This window comes from Choloepus didactylus, chromosome 16 (genome assembly GCF_015220235.1).
Source record: "Choloepus didactylus isolate mChoDid1 chromosome 16, mChoDid1.pri, whole genome shotgun sequence".
Lineage (NCBI taxonomy): Eukaryota > Metazoa > Chordata > Mammalia > Pilosa > Megalonychidae > Choloepus > Choloepus didactylus.
Genome location: NC_051322.1, coordinates 70,786,942 through 70,806,879, shown reverse-complemented (window position 1 = coordinate 70,806,879; position 19,938 = coordinate 70,786,942). Strand labels below are relative to the sequence as shown.

General features: G+C 44.6%; 1 protein-coding gene across 5 annotated transcripts; it reads right to left on the bottom strand.

The window, feature by feature from the left end:
* Window positions 1–56: 56 nt before the first annotated feature.
* MPPE1 (metallophosphoesterase 1) lies at window positions 57–18,478 on the bottom strand. 5 transcript variants are annotated; one of them, XM_037805477.1, is made up of 12 exons: window positions 18,362–18,478; window positions 18,129–18,230; window positions 16,672–16,755; window positions 10,462–10,860; window positions 8,475–8,583; window positions 6,758–6,861; window positions 6,058–6,132; window positions 4,282–4,390; window positions 4,102–4,170; window positions 3,890–4,012; window positions 2,682–2,822; window positions 57–1,649 (listed from the first exon to the last, which is right to left on the bottom strand). In XM_037805477.1, the coding sequence occupies exons 4-12, from the start codon at window positions 10,746–10,748 to the stop codon at window positions 1,467–1,469; spliced, it is 1,200 nt and encodes a 399-aa protein (XP_037661405.1). In that variant the 5' UTR covers window positions 10,749–10,860; window positions 16,672–16,755; window positions 18,129–18,230; window positions 18,362–18,478; the 3' UTR covers window positions 57–1,466. The 5 variants fall into 5 exon arrangements, with proteins under 5 accessions (XP_037661405.1, XP_037661402.1, XP_037661403.1 ...); XM_037805474.1 differs by lacking the exons at window positions 18,129–18,230; window positions 18,362–18,478 and adding exons at window positions 17,102–17,171; window positions 18,096–18,111; XM_037805475.1 differs by lacking the exons at window positions 18,129–18,230; window positions 18,362–18,478 and adding exons at window positions 17,102–17,171; window positions 17,660–18,105.
* Between the last annotated feature and the right edge of the window lie 1,460 nt (window positions 18,479–19,938).

Genomic DNA, 19,938 nt, shown 5'->3' with positions numbered 1-19,938 from the left:
TCAATCTCAGGAACAAGTAAACAAATAGCAAAAACAAAAACAAAACAGCGCCAGCGTTTGTGAATTCAAGAACAGCATCATAATTTATTTTTTAAAGAAGAAGCATTAGAAAAGCCTTATTTGAAATATAAAGTCAAAATATATGGCAGTTTATCACACTTGAAAAATTTATGCAAACTCAAGTCTCAAAAGTTAGGGTACATTATACATCTAGAAAGCAAGAAATCCTGCAGCAAATAAGGCTTCATATTCTATCCATAGGGTAGTTTTCTTAGGTCCAAGATAATATGTAAAGATGTCCAAAATTACATTTGCAAAAACACAAATCCAGAGAAGTGACAGCCTCACTGCTTCATTAATTTCCTTTTAGTCTTTTAGGCTTTGTTTAATGTTTGAAGTTTAGTTGATAAATCACCATTTTGTGATTTTTACAAACTAATCTAAATTTAAATGCTAACTTTTCCATGAAAGAAAAAATGATGGCTTTATAGACAGCGAGTCTTTCCTCTCCTCTCACCCTTAAGTATTTCATAAAACTCTCAGTTTAAGTGAGATACAAAAGAGAAATTAGTTTCAATTCCTGTTGCCTTTCAAAGTAAAACATAAGGAAAAACTGAAGAGATACATCTTCCCCAAACACAAAAAAATGAAGCCGTAAATTGTTAAATGCATTATTACTCAACACTTCCCCTCTAACTAAACTTCCTATTTAAAAGTTTGATTACAGAAAATGCCAGAAACCTGGGGGGGGGGGGGGGCGGGGGTGGATGAAAAGAATCCGTTTTATCTGTCTTAAAATTATCAAGACATTTATTTTTAAACACCAAAGGCCATTTTCCTACTGCATTTTTCAAGTTTCTTTTGATCATTGACAGGCCTTAAATTAAAATTTAACGGCTTGGTCTTTTGGAGAGAACATTGCACCTATTTAAAAATTCCATTGCACCTGTTTAAAAATTCCATTAATTCTGCGCAGAAGTCTATGAAAACAATATGCCCCAGCTCACAGCATCTGTACCTTTTTTTTTAAGTGTACAGCTATAAACTAAATAAGAATTTGAGAACCGCTTCACGGGAGGACCTGCGTCTGTGTACATACATAAAACAAGTATGTCCAGCACAGCCCAGGTCCTCTCAGGAAGTAAAGCTTGTAGTGCATGCAAGCAGTAACACTGACCACATCTGCATATTGTACAATCTTCAACTGTACATATATTTGGTTAAAATGATTAAGATGAGAAAACAGATTTGCTGTAGAATATGTGTTCCATTTTCATAGCATGAGAACAGGTCCATCAACTATTTATCCTTCAGCAATTTGCATCAATGATTTAGAGCATCTGAGACATGCACAGAGACGGCCTACATTTGGTCCAATCACCTATTGATTCTAACACAAGCACTGCTCGAAGTTCAGTTTCTTCCGCTTTGATATGTTATCGCTACGTGCAAAAGTCTCCAGCTTTTCACACTGCCTTATGCTTTCTGAGGAGATTGCAACCAAATTGAAAAGGTGAAGGTAAAAGCTCAAAGTGAGCTAACAGGACGAGCACCAGGAAGCCAGCCGCTCCACAGTACGTGGTCAGCACCACATCCTCGACGGGAAGGAAGCACTTGGAGAGGGAGTAGTCTGTGGCTGTCATGCTGCCCTAGAAAAGAAAGTAGGACATTACGGAGATCAAGCACAGCTTTAGCACACGGTTCTGACTTAGAGACCACAGGTAGAGGCAGCCTTCTCCTCACCTGAGACTAGAGGCAAGTCTGCAAGCTGCACACATCACCACCAAACAACCACAAGCACTAGCAAGAGAAGCAGAGTCCGGGACAGTGTGCCCGCTTGGCGAATGCCTGGGGAGCTGATATGCTCTATGTAAACTCCCCCCAGCACACCAGCTTCCAATAGAATATTGGGGGATTTGGCAGGGGACAGGATAGAGATTCAGGCAGGCATCATGGCGATTTGGGATCAATGTGTAAGGGGTACAAGCATGGTTTTCACGCCACTTGGTTATGCAATCTGTTACCCAGAAATACATGTTCCAGGGTCATGTCAATGGATTTTTCTTTGTAGATGCTTTTGCTATGTGGAATACAAGCAGGAAAGGTTTCCGTTTACTTTGTTTTTGAAAACATGAGTGTTTCCCCATCTTTCTATGAAGTAAAAGTACCTGACGGAAAAGCTGTATGAGTCTGCATTGGAACTGGATGCTGGAGCCCATGGGTAAAAGAAAGAAGCTAAAGCATCAGATGGTCACTCATTGAAACACCGTTTCGCAACTGGCAAAAGCTGCAGCCTCCTCTGCCAGGGTAAATGGGCTTGTTTCAAAAACAAAACAATAAGCTGAGGGAATCTAACTAAATCAGTGACCCAGTTTCCTTAGAAAATTAAACACACACACACAGTCTAATATCAGTGCACACTGTACCCTCCTGGGAAAGCAAAACACTACTCTGTACAGCCCCCTCCCCTCATCAGCACCCCAGGAATACCGTCCCCGTCTCTTTATTCCCAGAGAGGCGTTAAAGGAGAGGACAATGCGTCCGAGTGTGTGCAGGAGGGGAAGGGTCTGTTTATGGCTTTTGTATATTTTTTTACAGGTCGCAGCAATGAAATGGTTGATCTCTGGTGTTGAGTTAAATGTTTATGAGAGCTTTCAGACAAAAATAAACTTTCACATTACCATGATGAAACTCGGGTTGTTTCTGTTCCTCCAACTGAAGGACGGGACGCTGACCTCCAGGGTCGTCCCGGCGTGGAGCACCTCACAGGCGCTGTGCGTGTGGCCGCTCAGGACCAGGCGGGGCCGGAACCACCACAGCAGCTGCGGGGAGCACAGGGAGGCTCGGGGTCGCAGGCTGCACGCGCCAGGGGTGCGCGAGCTGGCGGGGCCCGGGACCAACTCCTGCAAGCGCCAGGGTTGCGTGAGCTGGCGGGGCCCGGGACCAACTCCTGCAAGTGCCAAGCGGTGCGCGAGCTGGCGGAGCCCGGGACCATCTCCCGCGGGCACCAGGGGTGCGTGACCTGGCGGGGCCCAGGACCAACTCCTGCAAGCGCCAAGCGGTGCGCGAGCTGGCGGAGCCTGGGACCATCTCCCGCGGGCACCAGGGGTGCGTGACCTGGCGAGGCCCAGGACCAACTCCTGCAAGCGCCAAGCGGTGCGCGAGCTGGCAGAGCCCGGGACCATCTCCCGCGAGCGCCAGGGGTGCGTGACCTGGCGGGGCCCAGGACCAACTCCTGCAAGCGCCAAGCGGTGCGCGAGCTGGCGGAGCCTGGGACCATCTCCCGCGAGCGCCAGGGGTGCGTGAGCCAGCGGGACCCAGGACCATTTCCCGCGGTCGCCAGGAGGGCCTGAACTACGGGGCCCAGAACCATCTACCATCACTGAGGTCGCGCCTTAAATCCTAAGTCATTATTTTGGAGGCTGGTTTATTTTTTTCTTTAAGATCCTCTGGTTTGTTTATACTATATCAAAAGTAAGTTCGGCCTCTTCGAATTTAGTCTTCTCTTCCCAGATTTTATATCTATATTTACAAATACTTATATATAAAGAGAGCACCTTTTAATTAAGTCCCTAAAATCTTAATTCTAAGCCCATTCACATTTCCAAATATATTTAGATTGGTGAAAACAACTTTGAATAAAGAATAGCTGAGAATATTATTGACTTGATACTAAGAAAGAGAAGTGGATTAACCCGGAGAAATAAAAAGGATGAAAATGATGAAATGAATATGTGAGATACTGCCAAAAATCTTGCCTTCCATCCTCTAGCTGATAACTGTCTGTCTTTCAGTTACAGTTACTCTATTCGTGAAGTGGAGTTAAATGTGAGCTTGTTCAAGTGTAAGCAGGTGAAGTCATGCTGTGACCTTAAGTAACATCACGCACCTTTTGTGAAGCCTCCTGGGAAAGCACGTCATATCTCTCCTCAAACGGGAGGGTCTTCTCCTCGGGAGGAGCAGCGTCTTCTCCGGAGCAGTTGGCATCGCTTCTCCGATAGAGTGGGAAGTGCTGTTGGGATTTAAGACGAGGCAGGTGTGACTTCCAGAAGCCCTGGCTGGCACTGCCAAGTGCGTGCAGCCACTTTGCTCCCTGCTCACCTGCAGGAGGACGGGGGCTGATGCTGCAAGCTTCTGCCCTGCCCTGCAGTTGCTGGGACGATGCTCTTGCTGGTGAGGAGATCAGTGAGTTCAACATTCAGAAGTGGTAGGAGGGGCAGGGGGCGCCGGGCATGTGACAAGGAGGCAAGGGGCACCTGTGCCATTCAAACCAGCTCCTACCTTCCGGGAGCAATTCAGTTGGTGAGAAATTTCAATGAGTTCAGCTTCTGTTTCAGAGCAGATGGTACAGCCATCCCCTTCCAGCGCAACACTGTTCACCATCACAAAACTGAGGCAGGGCAGACAGATAGGACACCAAGGCCTTGTTGTTCCCATAGAATGAAAACCATCTGCAGCGTGAGGGAATGAGCCCCACGCTGCCAGAAACTTCCCCAGGCTAAGTGTCTACGTTTTAAGTATGAGTGGATGTTAACTAATCACAATGGCATTACGGGGAGTTGAGCCCAAGACATAGAAAAAGGGTTCTTAAACCTAAGCTTGGGGGAAACCCCAACAGGCCAAGTGCTCTGAGCTCTGATTACCTCCAGCTTCAGCACCTCACACAAACCACAAGTCCTTGGGCAAGTGACGTGACCTCTCTGTGCATCACATGTAAACATGAGGGCGGTAACAGCCCACCCACGCCACAGGCCATTAAATGAAATAATGCAGCAGTGTTCTCAGAACAGAACCTGCCACTGGGAAATACTCAGAAAACATGAGCGTGAGCCACACAGGCAGGTGGCACAGACGCTCTCGGCAGCCAAGCGGGGGACACAGAAAACCCCAAATGCAACAATAGCAAAGCCCATTATGGTTATCCCTTGCAACCATTTCCCCCTAATTATGTTTTTAGAGTCTCATAAAAGTGTTTTTATTCCCTAGGCATATACCGATGCAGCCCAAAGAAGGTGCCTGTCAGGAAAGACTGCTTGAAATTGAAACAATTTTAGAGATCAAGAGCTGAGTAACCAAATGGTCTGAAATGTGAGAAATGTGTTTCCAGTTTGTCAAACACTGAACTTAGGGGGAAATGACTCGAACGCTATCATGCCTCCATTATGGTGCAGGAAAGGAAGCTAGGGTTGCTGGAAACTGTGGCCTCAAGACAAGGGAGGGGAGGAGGCAACCCCTGTGGAGACCCCCCCAAATTCTCGTTTCTGGGCGTTTAAAGATATTGTCTCATTTTGACCAGCCCAGTTAGTGGCCATGGCCCCAAAAAAATGTCAACAGAAATTTGAACACCCATAGGAAGGAATTAAAATAGAATAAAATAAATATATAAATAATAAAAATAAATATAAATTAAAATTAAAAAATTAAAATAAAAGAAGTAAAATAGAAAACTTCTTCTCTGACCTTTTTTCTCAACATATGTCTACAATGAGAATAACATATGTAGTCTTGTCCACTGTGTTGTACACACACACACACACACACACACAGACTAGAAAGGGTCTAGAGACAGGCAATAAAAATGATCAAGCAGAGGGAGCTGGTGTTTACAGTCAAGCTGAAAGGGTTAAGATTCTTCAGTCTAGAAATTAAGGCTGATGGTGGAGATAGGAGCATAGCTACACAAACACAGCAAGCACGCTCGCCACCAAATCCTAGGACACCATAACTGGAGGGACAATCTTCATAAAGTGAAATAGGTAAAATCTGAACAAATCAAAAACTACTATCTTACACAAGTGGCTGGTGAAATTCATGCCACCCAGAGCCATACAGACAGAATATAGTTCCTGCAAGGTTGTGCCAAGTTCTAGAAGACCATGGGTTGTTAAGGAGAAGCAGGGTGGTTTGAGGTTTCTCATCCTCGAGGGCAACCTGAGGTAATGTCATCAGAGATTGTAAAGCAGGCCAGACAGACCACGGTTCTGACCCAAGATGGTAACCACCTATTAAAAAGTTTCCATGGATTAGTTCTTCACAAAAATTCACATTAATACTTACTTGACTTCTTTCCAAGAAAACAGCTTTTCAGAGTCGAAAACTTTCTCAAATCGTTTTAGTTTGTACGTGCTCATCCTACATTCAGTGATGAAAAACAGTTATCAGAACAAGACATTTTTGAACCTCTTAGGATTAGCCTGAACACAGAAGGTAACTGTCAGGATTTGAACTGCAGACAAGCATTATTAGTTAAGACTCCACTGGCACCAGGCCTTGGAGGTCAAATCCCAGCCCCAGTACTAACCAATGGTGAGATCTCAGGCAAGTTACTTAACTCTACTGGGCCTCAGTTTCCCCATTGGTACAATGGGTAAAATAGGATCGCAATAAGAATTAAATAAGTTAATATATGGACATGAAGTGCATAATACAGGCTGACACTTCATAAGCACAATAGCACTATATTTATGTTATCTATTAAAATCCAAGTGAACTTGTTTCATTTTGATTCCCAAGGAAAATAATTGGCCTTTAAGTGTAAGTTTCAAGTTACACATCTCTCAAGGACACAGCCAATTCATTCATTCAACAAGTATTGGTGCCAAGACAAAAATCCTGCCCTTAGGGAGGTTACATTCCAAAACTTAAATCTTTTGAGGAAAACAAATTGCTTCAATACAGCACAAATAAGGCTTTCACATGAATTTAAGCAGGTTTAAAATTACAGCACTCCCGCGCAGGGCTTTAACGGACCACTTACTGGTAGTGGAAGCCAATGTCATGGTTGCCAGCAAGTACCTTCAGCTGCACATGAGGTGGGTGTCTGAACATTTTCTGAAACCGTGCCACATCATCCGCCCAGGCCTGTGGGAAACAAGGGTCACAGCTGGGAGCCAGAGAACCTTCTCTTTCCCGTGGCTGAAAAATAGGATCCCTGTTTTAACGGTGCAAAGTTAATTCTGAACGAAAGCAGATGCTCCATGAAGCTAATGTAGAACCTAGAATGTTTAATTCTAATACTTCTTTCTCCAAGACTACACCTAACTAATACGTTAATTATTTCATTTGATACCAAATTTTAATTAAATGGTATCCTTGCCCTGCCCCCATCTTAAAACATTAACTGACAATCCCCCAAAATATCTGGTTCCTACACCTATTATTTCAAGATCTGCTGAAGGCCATGCAGAGACCGCAGGTTAAAAGTCGATTCAGATTTGGATATAGGAATAGGCTCTTAGGAAAGGCCAAGTAAACTCTTCACATGTGTAGACCAAGTCAGGACAAAACTGTCCCTCAGCACCCTATGACTACACCTGTGGAAATGAGAGCTGAGATGTGGGAGGCAAAACACAATAAAGTAAGTCAACACAACTTTGAGACTATTCTGACACTTGCTTTACCTATTAAAGCTGGAGAATTATGAAAGTATAATTCCTATTTTTAATAAGCTTAAAAATATCAATTGGACAGACACCCTAGGGTAGGCAATCAACTGTTCTTGGATGGGTAGTAATTTTATCCTTAAAGTTTTAAATATGGCCCAATCTGAGGAAATAGTCTAGGGAAAGGGTCCTTGAAAGCATATACAAAGACTTTGCTTTAACATATAGTATTTAAAATTAGAGTAATGTAAAATCAGAAAAGCCCTTATTTTGTAAAAGCAACACATACATCCAATTTCATTTTACAACTCATTTTATAGTTGCTTTTTATGTGTACAATTTCCATGATCCCATATTTAACTATAGCCTAGATTATAACAAACATTGCAACCCTATAACCTGTCGGTGCCTATTTATTATATCTGGACCAAGACTGTATTGTACAACTTTTGGATTGTCCTGGGAAACACAAGGACTTTTTTTTAATAACACCCCTCACCCCCAAAATAAATTTCTTCTGAAAACCATTAGTGGCTGAATATTTTTACCCACTCGGGAAGAACAGCTGTTTTTTCATTCATTCCAGGAATGTAATATGCAAAGCATTCTGGGCTGGCTTACAGCACCCCCATACCCAGCCTGGGGAGGTCTCAGGCCCATCCGAAGGCAGAGGAATTTCACCCCAAGCCCCAAGTCTCCTCCTCCATCTCTCACTCAGAAGACAGACAGAAAATCAGAGGGGACCAGCAAGTAACTTTTGCAGCACAGCTCCCGTAATTTAGTGGTTAAATAAAAGAGTAAAATTAATTTGTGAATTTCAGCATATATACTGTAATTCTGGTGACACCTGCTTTTCCCCACCCCAAGAACATTCCAACAAAATGGTGTCTGGCAAACTCCAGGGTTCCTACACACACGAATGTAAGAGTAGCACTGGACACAAGTCCCAGGAACCTTCAAGATAGGGTCTACATGTCTAATTCAGGAGGAAGCAAAACTTCCAACTCAGCTGATGCTCTTCTATGGTGTCCCCAGCATGTCTATGCTCGACCCTCGAGGCAGGATTGGGGAGTTGGGGTGGCAGGGCCCTACCTGGGAGGAGCTCCACTTTCCTTCATCAAAGACATCCCCCAGAATAAAGACAACTTCAGGCTGCAGCAACCACAGAGCTGTCTGGAAGGCTCTCTCCATTTGCCATTCCCTTTGGGGGAATAAGGAAAATCAAGGCATCAGTCTACTTCTTGGACCCTTTGAAAAGTATCTCCACGGTCCCATTTTTATGCCCCACCCAAAAGGGCCACAAGTCTGCATCTGTTAAATGAGGGGATTAAGAGCCCTGAAAGAGAGCCAGGGTGCCCTCCCACCTCCTCAAACTCCGAGCTCCTATGAGGTGCCTTCAGCCAGGCCCCATGCTATACCCTGGGGGATCTGGAGAGTCCACGGTCCCTTCCGAAGGTGTCCACGTTGGACTGAGTTTGCACACACTGATACTGGTCTGCTTAGGCTTCACTTCCTCCAGAAGGGACCTCAACTTCCTTTCTTACTTCAGAGTTGGGGGGAGTTGATGAGAGAAATAAACTAGCCAATATCAAACAGGAAAGCCTGTAGTTTTTAGGCACATAAGTAATCATCCCGAAGGTAAGACAAGCAAATGAAAAGGGCGTAGGATTCGGAATCTGCAAATCCCTGCTCCACCCGTGGGTGGCCGTGTGGCCTTGCAAAGGTGAGTGGAGGTGACAGAGCTGACTCCTGCTGGGTAGTTAAGGGATTAGCTCAGATGGTGTGGCAGACAGTGGGGCATGGCAGAGTAATGCCTTCTCAACCCGCCCTTCCTCTCCCTAACCAATTCCCACCCATGGCATTTTCCTAAGGATCTCAATTTTTCCCCTTTTCAAGGCCTGTTCCCACTGCTTCCCCCCACAAAGGAGAAGGTTGTTCCAGGGCATAGAAGTAAGGGGAGGTCATTGTTGGCTGGAGGTGGCTTTTCAGGCCCCATGTAAACAGGTGCATGGTATAAATCCTGCTCAAGAGACCTCTCAAAATACATTCCTCAGCTCTTCCTGATTGATGCTATTCAGCTGGAGAAGAAAGAGCTTAAATGTAGAAGCAGAAGAAGGTGTGGAAGACTTTGGAGGAATTAGATATAAATAATGCTCAATTTGTAAGACTCAAGTCAAAGGAATTCAGGTCCTGAATGGCCCTTTCATTCATTCCTCCTCTGGTCTAAAAGTTCAGCAGCCCCTCACCTTTCCTTCTTTCTTCCTGTCTCCTGCTCCTACCACTGGGGACATTGCCCATCTCGAACACTCACCAGGTGTGAGGTCTGTCCATTTACAAAGAAGCCAATGGACAGTCCCCACCCACAAGAGTAAAGACAAGCTTGGAGAGGCACGATGAAGCCAGGGCGAGGAAAATGGGACACCAGCTGGCCAGGTGGGGCCAGGATTCTGGTCACCGGGGACACAAAGGGAGCCCTGGGTGCTGACCCGATGGTTGAAATTTCCCATCACAGGCTTTCCGGTGGGGAAACAGAGGCACGTGCTGGGGCAGGGGTGTGCTGGAGAAATAGCACTTGCCCTGTCCCCAGTGGGAAACACACAAACCCAGTGTAGCTCCTTCAGCCTCCCAAAGGAGGCAAAAACCCAGGGGGCCCAACATTACCACCCAGGGACAGGTGAGATTTACCTCCTCACCAGCCCCGGGGAAGGGTGAACTGAACCTCCCTGATCACCATCAAGCACCAGGCTCCGCCAAGGACATTTTCTTCACATGCCTGTGAGGCTGATATGTTAACACAGCCAGCATCCCAACATGTCCACAGTCACAAAGCGAATCTGTGTTTTGTAACACTGTGTAGCAGTGTGATCAGAGCCATGACTCAAGCCCAGATCTGACTCCAAAATTCTGGGGCCCTGCACACAACAGACACTTGGTAAAGAGTAAGTTCAAGGAAAAGCCAAATGCCCCAAATGTCCTTCTTTGAGAGGACAAGAACTAATGAGTCCCCTGAGGCTGCTGAGCCTGATCCAAGAGGAGAGGGCTATACCTGTTGCCTGCAGAATTTCAGAAAGGCTCCTACCTTCTCAATTTGTCTAGCCAGTGGCCCCTCACTTCTCCAAGCAAATGGGTATCAGCCAGAAACATGGCTCTCAGCACGGGTTTGAGCTCCTTGTGCTCGCGGTGCTTGCTAGGGGCTGGAGTTGTCACCTCCGGCCAATTACACTGAAAGATCACCAAGTAGTAGATTAAAAATTCACAAAATAGAAGCACAGCAAAGATAACAGCTATGAGTTTCAACAGCAAACGACTCCTCTTCTTTAGCGGACGAAAATCCTGCTTTCTGAGCCCCAGTCTGATGGTCGTCATTTCTTCTGCCCAGAAGTTGCTGGCAGTGAAGAGTCAAATCCATCAAGTTGCCATGAAGAAAACAATGACTCCCGGGCAAGGCACAGGTGGTGTCCAGGTCTTACCTGCGTACCTTAAGGGAAAAGAAAAGGACCGTGCTATATTCCTGAGCAGTGCCAGGGACACTAGCTCCCTTTATTAAGAACTGACTTACAGAATCCTAGCTACATTCCCAAATAAATTAATTGCCCCATACCTTTGCACTGATAACGAGTCGGATTTCTGGTAAGGAAAACCAGGGGTTTCCAAGGAGCTCCTTATACTCCATTTGCAATAATAATACTCTTAGAATGATCTTCCCACTAAGATGATAAAGTTTTATTAACACTCAGGTGATCATTAAATGGGAACCCATCAAAAAGGTGTTTGTTAACACAGGGGACATAATAAGAAAATTTGACAAATATAATGTAAGTGTAATTTGACTCCCAAAAGAATTCCGTACCATACCTCCACGACCTCAAAAATCACCTGGTCATAAGCTCCTTTCACGTGCTGCCTTCATCATTTTTCTACTCTGCTATTTCACAAAAGAAGTGAATTTTTATGGACAATGTGCTGTGAAGATCCAAGCAGTGCATTCCCAAGGCCAAGTCTGACAGAGCCACCAGTTTTGAATATTAATGTTGAAGTTTGCAATGTGGTTGTAAAAAAAAAAAAAAAAAAAAAGTTCTCCCATTGCAAATTAGCCCTGAAACTCTAGGTGGCCTTCTTTTATCAGACCCTTGTGTGCTGTGGCTTCTCTGCAGGAACCCTTTAGAATGTTTATGGATTTATCCTGAATCTTAGATGAACTTCATATCCTATAAAGAAAGCATCTGAGCTAGGCTGTAGCAGGCAGCTTTCTACCACAAGGTTCGTTGGGGGGTTCCAAGCACCAACGTGGATGTTGGTGACCTGAAGGCCACAAAGGGCTCAGGGATCAGGGCAGCTCCTGAAGCCTTGTGGGGTCAGGGACAGGAGAGACACCAACCATAGACCCCAAGAAAGCCAGTAAAGAAAGAATGTCCTCTTCTGGGGACACGGCTTACTATGACAAATCTAGGAATTTTCACATGGCCAGTAGACATGGAGACAAGGACAATCTCATTTCCATGGGTCTAAAACAATCTCAGTGAAATGCAGTCATCAGAACTTCACATATTTGCACACAGAAATTAAGACTATGTCCTGATCCCTATAAAAGTCCCTGGCTTATTTCACAGTGGTGTTCTTTAATAAGCAATGACTAAGATATGAGAGTTTATTTAAACCTCCCCTACAGAAAAATCAATAGGGGCAAACATGTATTTTGAGCCATTATCAAAACGTTAAAGCATAACCCGAGAACTGGAAATATCTCCAGAACTAAATGGGGAAACCCTTCAGGGATGACACCAGTGGCACATTGGCAATTGGTAGGCTGTCTATTAAGGACTTGTCTCGCTGTGCAGAAGACAGATACAGTGGCAGCTTCTCTAGACCATGCCTCCGTCTTCACATCCCTCCACCTGCACTCGAATGGCATTTTTAGGTTAAATACTTGATTAAAGAGGGAACAGTAAACAAATGCTGGCTTTTAAATATGTCCTCTCAGACGGTCCGATCCAAGGCAGCCTTGCACGTTACATGGAATCAACTGCTCTTACTGGAATTCTACTCAGAAAATCCACAATATTTATCTACGCTGATAAATCCATACTCTTTATCAACCGGATCCCAGATTATTGGTGATCATGTGACGTACCTTCTTTACTTAAAACTTCCTCATCACCTCTGGTTTCTCTAAGGTGGGACCGACCACACATGCCTCAGAAATAGAATCACCATATATTTTTCCAACTGCACATATTTGCACATAGAAATTAAGAATATGCCCTGATCCTATAAAAGTCCCCGGCTTTTTTACATCTGAGAGCAAAAAGTGGCACTAACAATAAGTCCAGGGCCACAGACGTAAACCAGTTTTAAGAGATATGTGGAACCAAACCTAGAAAGTTTGCATAAATTCACCTTGTGGGTAAGAGTAAGGATTCTCTCCTTGGCTAATACCATTAAGAGACAGACTCTACAGAATGGTGAAAATATCTTAAAACCATCCAATTCCCTTTATTTTGATTCAAATGCATCAAAAGCAACCCTTCGCTCTTAACATCTCATTTCCTTTCCAAAGGCCTAGAACCTCCTAAAATTCTAAAAGTGATGGCTGAAACAGCAGCTGAAACCTCGTAAACTCTGCTTGAGGACTCAATGAGAAGGATTCAATGCCAACCTGTGCTGCTTGATAGTTCCAAGTTTCCCTGGAGATGAAACACTAGAATGGCAACTTGCTCACTGGGCTTCCACACCCATTTATTAAATCAGAGAAAACCCTGTCTGAGCAGTCATGACTAAGAGGTGTAAGAAGCACAGAGCGGGTGGATGGCTGGAGACAAAGTAGGATTCACAGCCCACCAGAGCCATTGCATAGAGGAAGGTGGGAGGGAGGGAGAGACGGAAGGAAAAGAAAAGAAAGAAGGGGGAGCAGGGAAAGAGCAAGCAAGCCAGCTCATGCTGTACAGATTTCCTTGAGAAAAGCCTAATACCACGTGAATCATCTTCTCTCTGGTAGAACGTGATCATTTAAGAAAACCAGAACTCATCAGGGTGAAAAATCGTATCTGGACAACTTCTGACACCAAATTCTTAAACTGAATTCCCTCTGCTCAAATCTTGGAAAACTCTTTTTCTTCCTCTACTCCAAAAAAAACTCATTGTAATACTCATCAGATTAGGATCCCCAGCATTGTTTTCCACATTATGGCCAAAGCATGCCTCCTTTTCCCTTCGGAAATGAATCCAGAGTAATGTGTAGAGTGGCTGGGGGTAGAGAAGGGGATTCATTCTTTCCCTGGAAGTGGATCCAGCCAGGCTTGTACCTTGTGCTTTCCTCTGCCAACCACGCCACAAAGCATGCCAGGCAGCATGTTAAGTAACAAATGTCATTCCTACTGATGACCACAGTTTCCGGGTGGGTGTAAAGTGAGCTCCTCGATTTGCTTGTCTGCTGGATGGAGCCTTCCGCCACCCTCAGGGACAGACACACCTGCTCATGTCCTGACATGGCGAAAGGAAACCTGCTGACCTGCACAAGGAGCAATGCAGAAATTCCTGCCGGGACGCCTGGTGTACAAACACAGCCCTTCCTTCTTCAGCAGGAAAGAGGAAAACAGAGGGGCCCCGGGGGAAATTTGCTTCTTGTCCTTCTTCAGCTGTTGTATCCTGTTTGCTATGAAGATACATCAGCAGATATAAAGCAGCTGCACTGAACTGGAAAGAGCTCTCCCTCCCACCACCACTATCCTACCCCCCAGCTCTGCTCTGGGACATGGGGCGGCCACTTAACCCTTTCTGAGCCTCACTGGCAAAACGGGGGCCACAGCACCCACTTCTACTATGTCCTGGGGATTGATAGAAATCATGCACAAGAAAGTGCTTTTTTTAAAAAACACAACCCCTTCCAGAAGGCAGGTGTGTCAGGACTGAACTGGAAGATAAACCTTAGCATCCAATGAATCCCAACAGGCCCAATTCAATGGTTCTGCATACTCAGGTCAGGGAGAATGGACTGGGGGTAGGAGAAAAGAAAGTTGACGTGTGGGAGAAGCTGGAAGCTGCAGCCACCTTGGGCAGGTACCCAGTTCCCTCTGTGCGTCCATTTAGCTGGCCCTACCCTTTCTCTGCTTCGTGTCTGAAGTCCCCATCCCCGTTCCCCAATAATACACAGTTTGAGGTTTAAAATGTCTGCAGCTGCAAGGCCTGAGTACATAAAGGCTATTATCCCCGACAAGCCCAGGCTAAAGAAAAGAAGCTCATTCTTTCCTAGACTCAGTGAAAGTCTAGGACGTGTGGGGTGCAACATCTAGGACCCAGTGCAACCATCTCTTCCTGCTAATCAATAATAGTAAATGGGAAAAAAACGTGTCCATCCATCTTGTACCACAAGACTATAAAACTAGTTTGGATAGAGAAGATATTTGGTGTATTGCCTCCCTGTGATAAATGATGAATAATTTTGTCCAAATTAGGGGCTTTCCTTTGATTAGGAGGCTTGGGTTCAAAAACCAAAATTAGTAAAATGTATATTGTTTTTACTCTCCAAGTTCAATTAGTCAGTTTTATAAAGACCGTCAAACTTTGTAGCAGGAAACCTTTAAAGGCATCGCAATACAGTTAGGCCTAGCCTTGGAGCCAAAGCAGATAATCTCTCTCTCTAGACCTCTCTTGAGTTGACTGTAAGAAAAGGGAGCTAGATCAGAAATTCAAGGTCCTAAAAGCTCCCAGTAAGAACTACTGAACCTGCAGGATTCTGATATCTATCACATACACGCTTCTGACTCTTAACATTGTAGTAAACAACTCTCAAAACAAAACAAACAAAAAACAGCTCAGTAATATCTACAATTCCAGAATTTTTCAAAAGCTACAAGAAACCCATTATTAATTCATGAAATCAGTTTGGTGGGTAGTGACCAGAATTTTTTAAAAAATAAAATAGACCAAGAATAGCCAGTATCAGTTTTATTGCACCTAAGTGTAACCGAGAAATTAAGAGATAATAATGAAGATGACTGAATCATTATATAGATGCCTTTTTTTTTTTTTTACTTCCAAGTATATTGTAGAATAGCTAAAAGGAAATACCTGAAATTACTGAAACCCATTGAAATGTAAATTGTAAAAACCTCATGACTGGCCCCACTTGTACCCCCTTAACCTACTTTACAATTTATGATCAAAAAGACAACTCCCTGTATCATTAATGAAAGAATTTAAGGCAGCCCAGAACTAACCACTGACTAGTGTTTCTACTGTAATGGTTAATCCAGTTTAGTTCCAGCCTAGCTCCACTCCTTTATATTTGTAAATTCTGCTTGTTTATACTTGTTACTGTAACAGTGACAACTCCACCTTCCCTTGTTTGAATCCATAAAAACCCTAAACTCTTAGACTGGGGAGACAGATTTTAGGCCCATAGGTCATTTGTTCCCCTTGCTTCATGTAGCAATAAACTCTTTCTCCTGTGGAAAGCCCAGTATCACAGGCTGGCTGTTATGCTCATCGGCAGAGAACTCTGCATTTGATCAGTATCACGAGTAAAGCAAGGATTATTTCATGCAACTTTTGTTGCCATTTTTATATACATATATCTGTGTGTAGTGGTCATGACATAAAATGTCTTTCTTACTGCAGTAGGCAAGAGATGGGCATTGTCTTGTTTATATGCACATCCCCAGAGCCCAGCAAGATGCCTGCACACAGTAGGTGCTCAATAAATGTGAAATGAATGATTTCCATTTGGTCTCATTTCCCAAAACATTTTTAAATTGCAAACATACATGTTCTCACTCCTTTGTTCCATTACCTGTCTTCAGATATTTAAGTCTACAATCGTAACGACAAGAGGAAAAGATACAGATGTTTACTCCTTTCTGCTCTTGATAAAAGGCCCAGGAAAGAGTAAAGACTGGCAAATAGATAGAGCACATTTTTATCACCTGCTCCTGATATTTACAAAAGAAAAAGCTTGGTTTACTCTCTGATTAGAATGACAATCTTGCCTTCAGCCTTCTTGGAGAAAGAAGCTTTCTTTTAAAATAAGTATACAGTTCCTCAGCTCTCCCTGAAAACCCCAGAGACGGGGTGATGTCAGCTTTGCTACTTCCTGGCTGCTTGATCTCAGTCAAGTCATTCAGAAAAAGGAAAAAAAATAAATAAAAAAGTAAAAACAACATGCACTAAAACTTCACAATGTCTAGTAACAAGGCTTTCCTTCTAATATCGAAACCCACTACTTTTACATTAAAAAAAAAAAAAAAAAGCAAATCTTGGGAGCCTTGGTTTCAAGTTAGTCTCACCTCCTTACCTTGGGAAGAATGTGTGCTGGTAGAAGAAATTGGTACAAAGGGTCTAAGTTGACAACTGTTCCCCCAAATCAGAGCATGTTTATCTGCAATAAAAAAGAAAACATGTTTTTGTCACTAAAGAGCCTTCATTTAGTTTGCTACTATTAAAGTGGAAAATGTCCAGTGGTACAGCCAAGTGACCTGGCCAACCTTGAAAGGAGGAAAATGCCTGAGAACCACACAGCAGAGGAAAAATGACCAAGTGTATGCTATTGCCCAAGAACAGGACTTTTACATTATAATATGAAATATTATATATAATATATATACAATATTAGGAGCAAAATATGTTAGCCATTGACTGATTTTTAATTTTAAAGCTATCATTATATATCAAAATCCCCATCCAAAAAAACAGCAGGAAAAAAATCATGTTTAATATGCACTGACCTGTAGTATTTTTTTACTTGTTCTTTCTCTTAAATAGATCGTCATCACAATCTCCTGTGAAAGTTCTCATCTTCAGGGGTATCGTTAAAAAGATGAAATGGATTGCTTTCAATCTACAGTAAACTAAAGAGGGGGAGTCCCCTAGGATTTAATGCATGGCCTGGAAGTAAGCCTGTTTTTCCGGCAAATAAACAACTAATTTCCCCAATACTGCTTTTTAAATAGGTCAATCACAGAATATTGCTTTTTGAATAGGACAAAGAGGTTCCATTTTGCAGTGATAAGAGGTAGCAATAAGCCTGAACGTTCAAATATCATGCCAAGGGCCCAAGAACGCACGAGCGCTGAGCCCCAGGTACGGTAGAGGGGACACCCTGGGCGCCGTGGGGCCCAGGCCACCCCGGGTAGCCGCGGCGCGTCCTGCCCGCCGGTGCCGGCGTCTCCCCGCCGGCCGGAGCAGTCTGCGGGAACCGACGCGAGCCGCGCGCGCAACGGACCCCGCACCGCCTCCCGACGCTTCCTGTCCCCGCCCCGGCCCCCGGCCACGTCGCCCCCGACCTGTGGGGACCCGCGCCCCTCCCGCCGGGCCCTCCTCCTGGCCAGCAGTGGCCCGGCGCCGCCGCGAGCCGAAAGACACAAATAAAGGCCCAGACGCCCCAGCGACTGGAGCTTCCTCTTGGCCACCCCCGGTGGCGTCCGGGGCGCTCCGGGCTTCCCGCCACCCACGCTCGGGCGCCTCCGTGGGGAGTCTGGGGCGCCCCTGCCCAGTGGCAGGGGACGCGGGGGCCGTCCCGGGAGGGAGGACGACCCCACCAGGGCGGATCCAGGCCGGCTCCGGCTCTGGCCTTCCCGGGACCCCGAGAGGCCCCGCGCGTCCCGGAGAGGCCGGCCCGGCACTGCGGCCACGCGCCACGGACACCTTCGGAGAGGACCTCTCGGTCACAGAGCTGCATCTTTAAGGCCGAAGCGGACCCGGTCGGGGGACACCGCCCACCTGGTCCCGCGCCCCGGGCTTCCTGCGCCGCACCTGGCTGCACTGCGCTGCACTCCGCTCCCCTGCGCTCCCGGAGGCCGCAGACCGTCTCTTCACCTCTGTCGCTCCAGGGCCAGCAAAGGGCCTTCCTTGGTGCTGAGGAATGAGCATGAACAGATGGCACGACCGGATTAACCGACTGCTCATTCTGGGTTTTCTTTTCTACCAACATTTTGCATTGCACGGTATGTTATACTTTTCAAGGTGCTTTCACGTCCATGACTTACCGTAATCCTCCAGGTAAATCTGTAAATTCATAGCAGGGATCAGCATCCCTTTCCACAAGGAGCAAACGCGAGCTCCGGGCAGTAAGCCACGGGGAGTCTGCCAGCCACCCCACTCTGGCATGTTTTTGCGGATCCCTGAGTAACGGGTCAGTGTACTGAGATGGAGTATGAGAAAATGATGCAGAAAACGACCAGCAAAATGCCCGGCCTGGGGGAGGAATTCAGTAAATGGAAGTTATGATTATTAAGAATATTGCAATCTTTTCAAATCTGTCCGGGTGAGCTAAATGAACATGTTAAATTATATCACCAGGAAGCAGTTTGCCTAATCCATAATGTATGAAACTCTACAGACCAAATGACCCAATTTCTTTATTCAACAAATAATGGTCTCAGCAAAAAAAAGGGGAGGAGGGAGAGAAGGAGAGCTATTATAAAGGAGATTAAAACACACATTAACCCAATGCAATTTGTGAGCCTTGTTTGGGTTCTGATTAGAATAAACTAGCTTTTAAAAAGAGAAACAGTTTTTTAAAGATTGGCACATTTGAACATGAACTAGATGTCAGATCATATTAAAGAATTATTGGTAATTTTGTTATGATAATAGTATTGTGATTAGGTTTTTTCAAAGTCCTTATCAGTTAGAGAAATATACTGAAGTATTAATTAGGGAAATTATATGATTTCTGGGCTTTGATTTAATAATCCAGAAGAAAAAGTGGACCTGGGAGGAAAGCCATTATTGGTGAAATGTTGATAATATTGCAACAAGGAGATGGGTACGTTGGCACCATGGTGAGCAGAATAATGGCCTCCAAAGATGTCCATGTCCTAGTCCCCCCAACCTGTGACTGTATCACCTTACCTGGCAAAAGGAACTTTGCAGGTGTAATTAAGGTAAGTACCTTCAGATGGTAGATTGCCTTTGGATTATGCAGGTGGGCCCAGTCTAATCACAAGAGTCCTTAAGAGGGGACCTTTCTTGGCTCTATCAGAGTCAGGAGGAATTGTGACAATGGAAGTGGGAACTGAGAGATGCACCTTGACGAGGTCTCAACCCACCATTGTTGGCTCTGAAGATGGAAGAAGGGGCCACAAGCCAATGGATGCAGGCAGCCAACTGCCTTTAAGAGCTGGAAAAGACAAGGAAACATATCATCCCCTAGAGCCTCCAGGTGCTCTGCTGACACTTGGGTTTTAATCTACTGAGACCTGTATCAGACTCCAGGAGGACAGAACTGTAGTTGTGCTGGTTTAAGTCACTAAGTTGGTAGAAATTTACATCAGCAATAGAAAACTAATACAAGCATTCGTTATATTTCTACATTTGTATGGGTTTACATTTTTTGTAATGAAACATTTAAGTCTGTAAATCATAAACCTGAGAAATACATTTTTCAGAGTACTTTATATCTGAAGAGTAGAGTCTGATGTAACAGAATTATGCAATGCATTTTAATTCAAAACAGAATTGTATGCCATGATATGCCAAAAATTCCCTTTTATTTAAAGCATTACAAAGTATGATTAATAAAATAACATGGATTTTCAAAATCACAGAAATAAAAAAGCAT

Excerpts from the sequence above, each read along its gene's own strand:
- MPPE1 (XM_037805477.1), bottom strand. The coding sequence starts at position 10,748 with ATGACGACCATCAGACTGGGGCTCAGAAAGCAGGATTTTCGTCCGCTA. Across the intron at positions 6,133-6,757 it reads GACATTGGCTTCCACTACCA|GATGAGCACGTACAAACTAA; the intron begins GTAAGTGGTCCG and ends CACTGAATGTAG. Across the intron at positions 1,650-2,681 it reads ACAACCCGAGTTTCATCATG|GGCAGCATGACAGCCACAGA; the intron begins GTAATGTGAAAG and ends TTTCTTTTCTAG.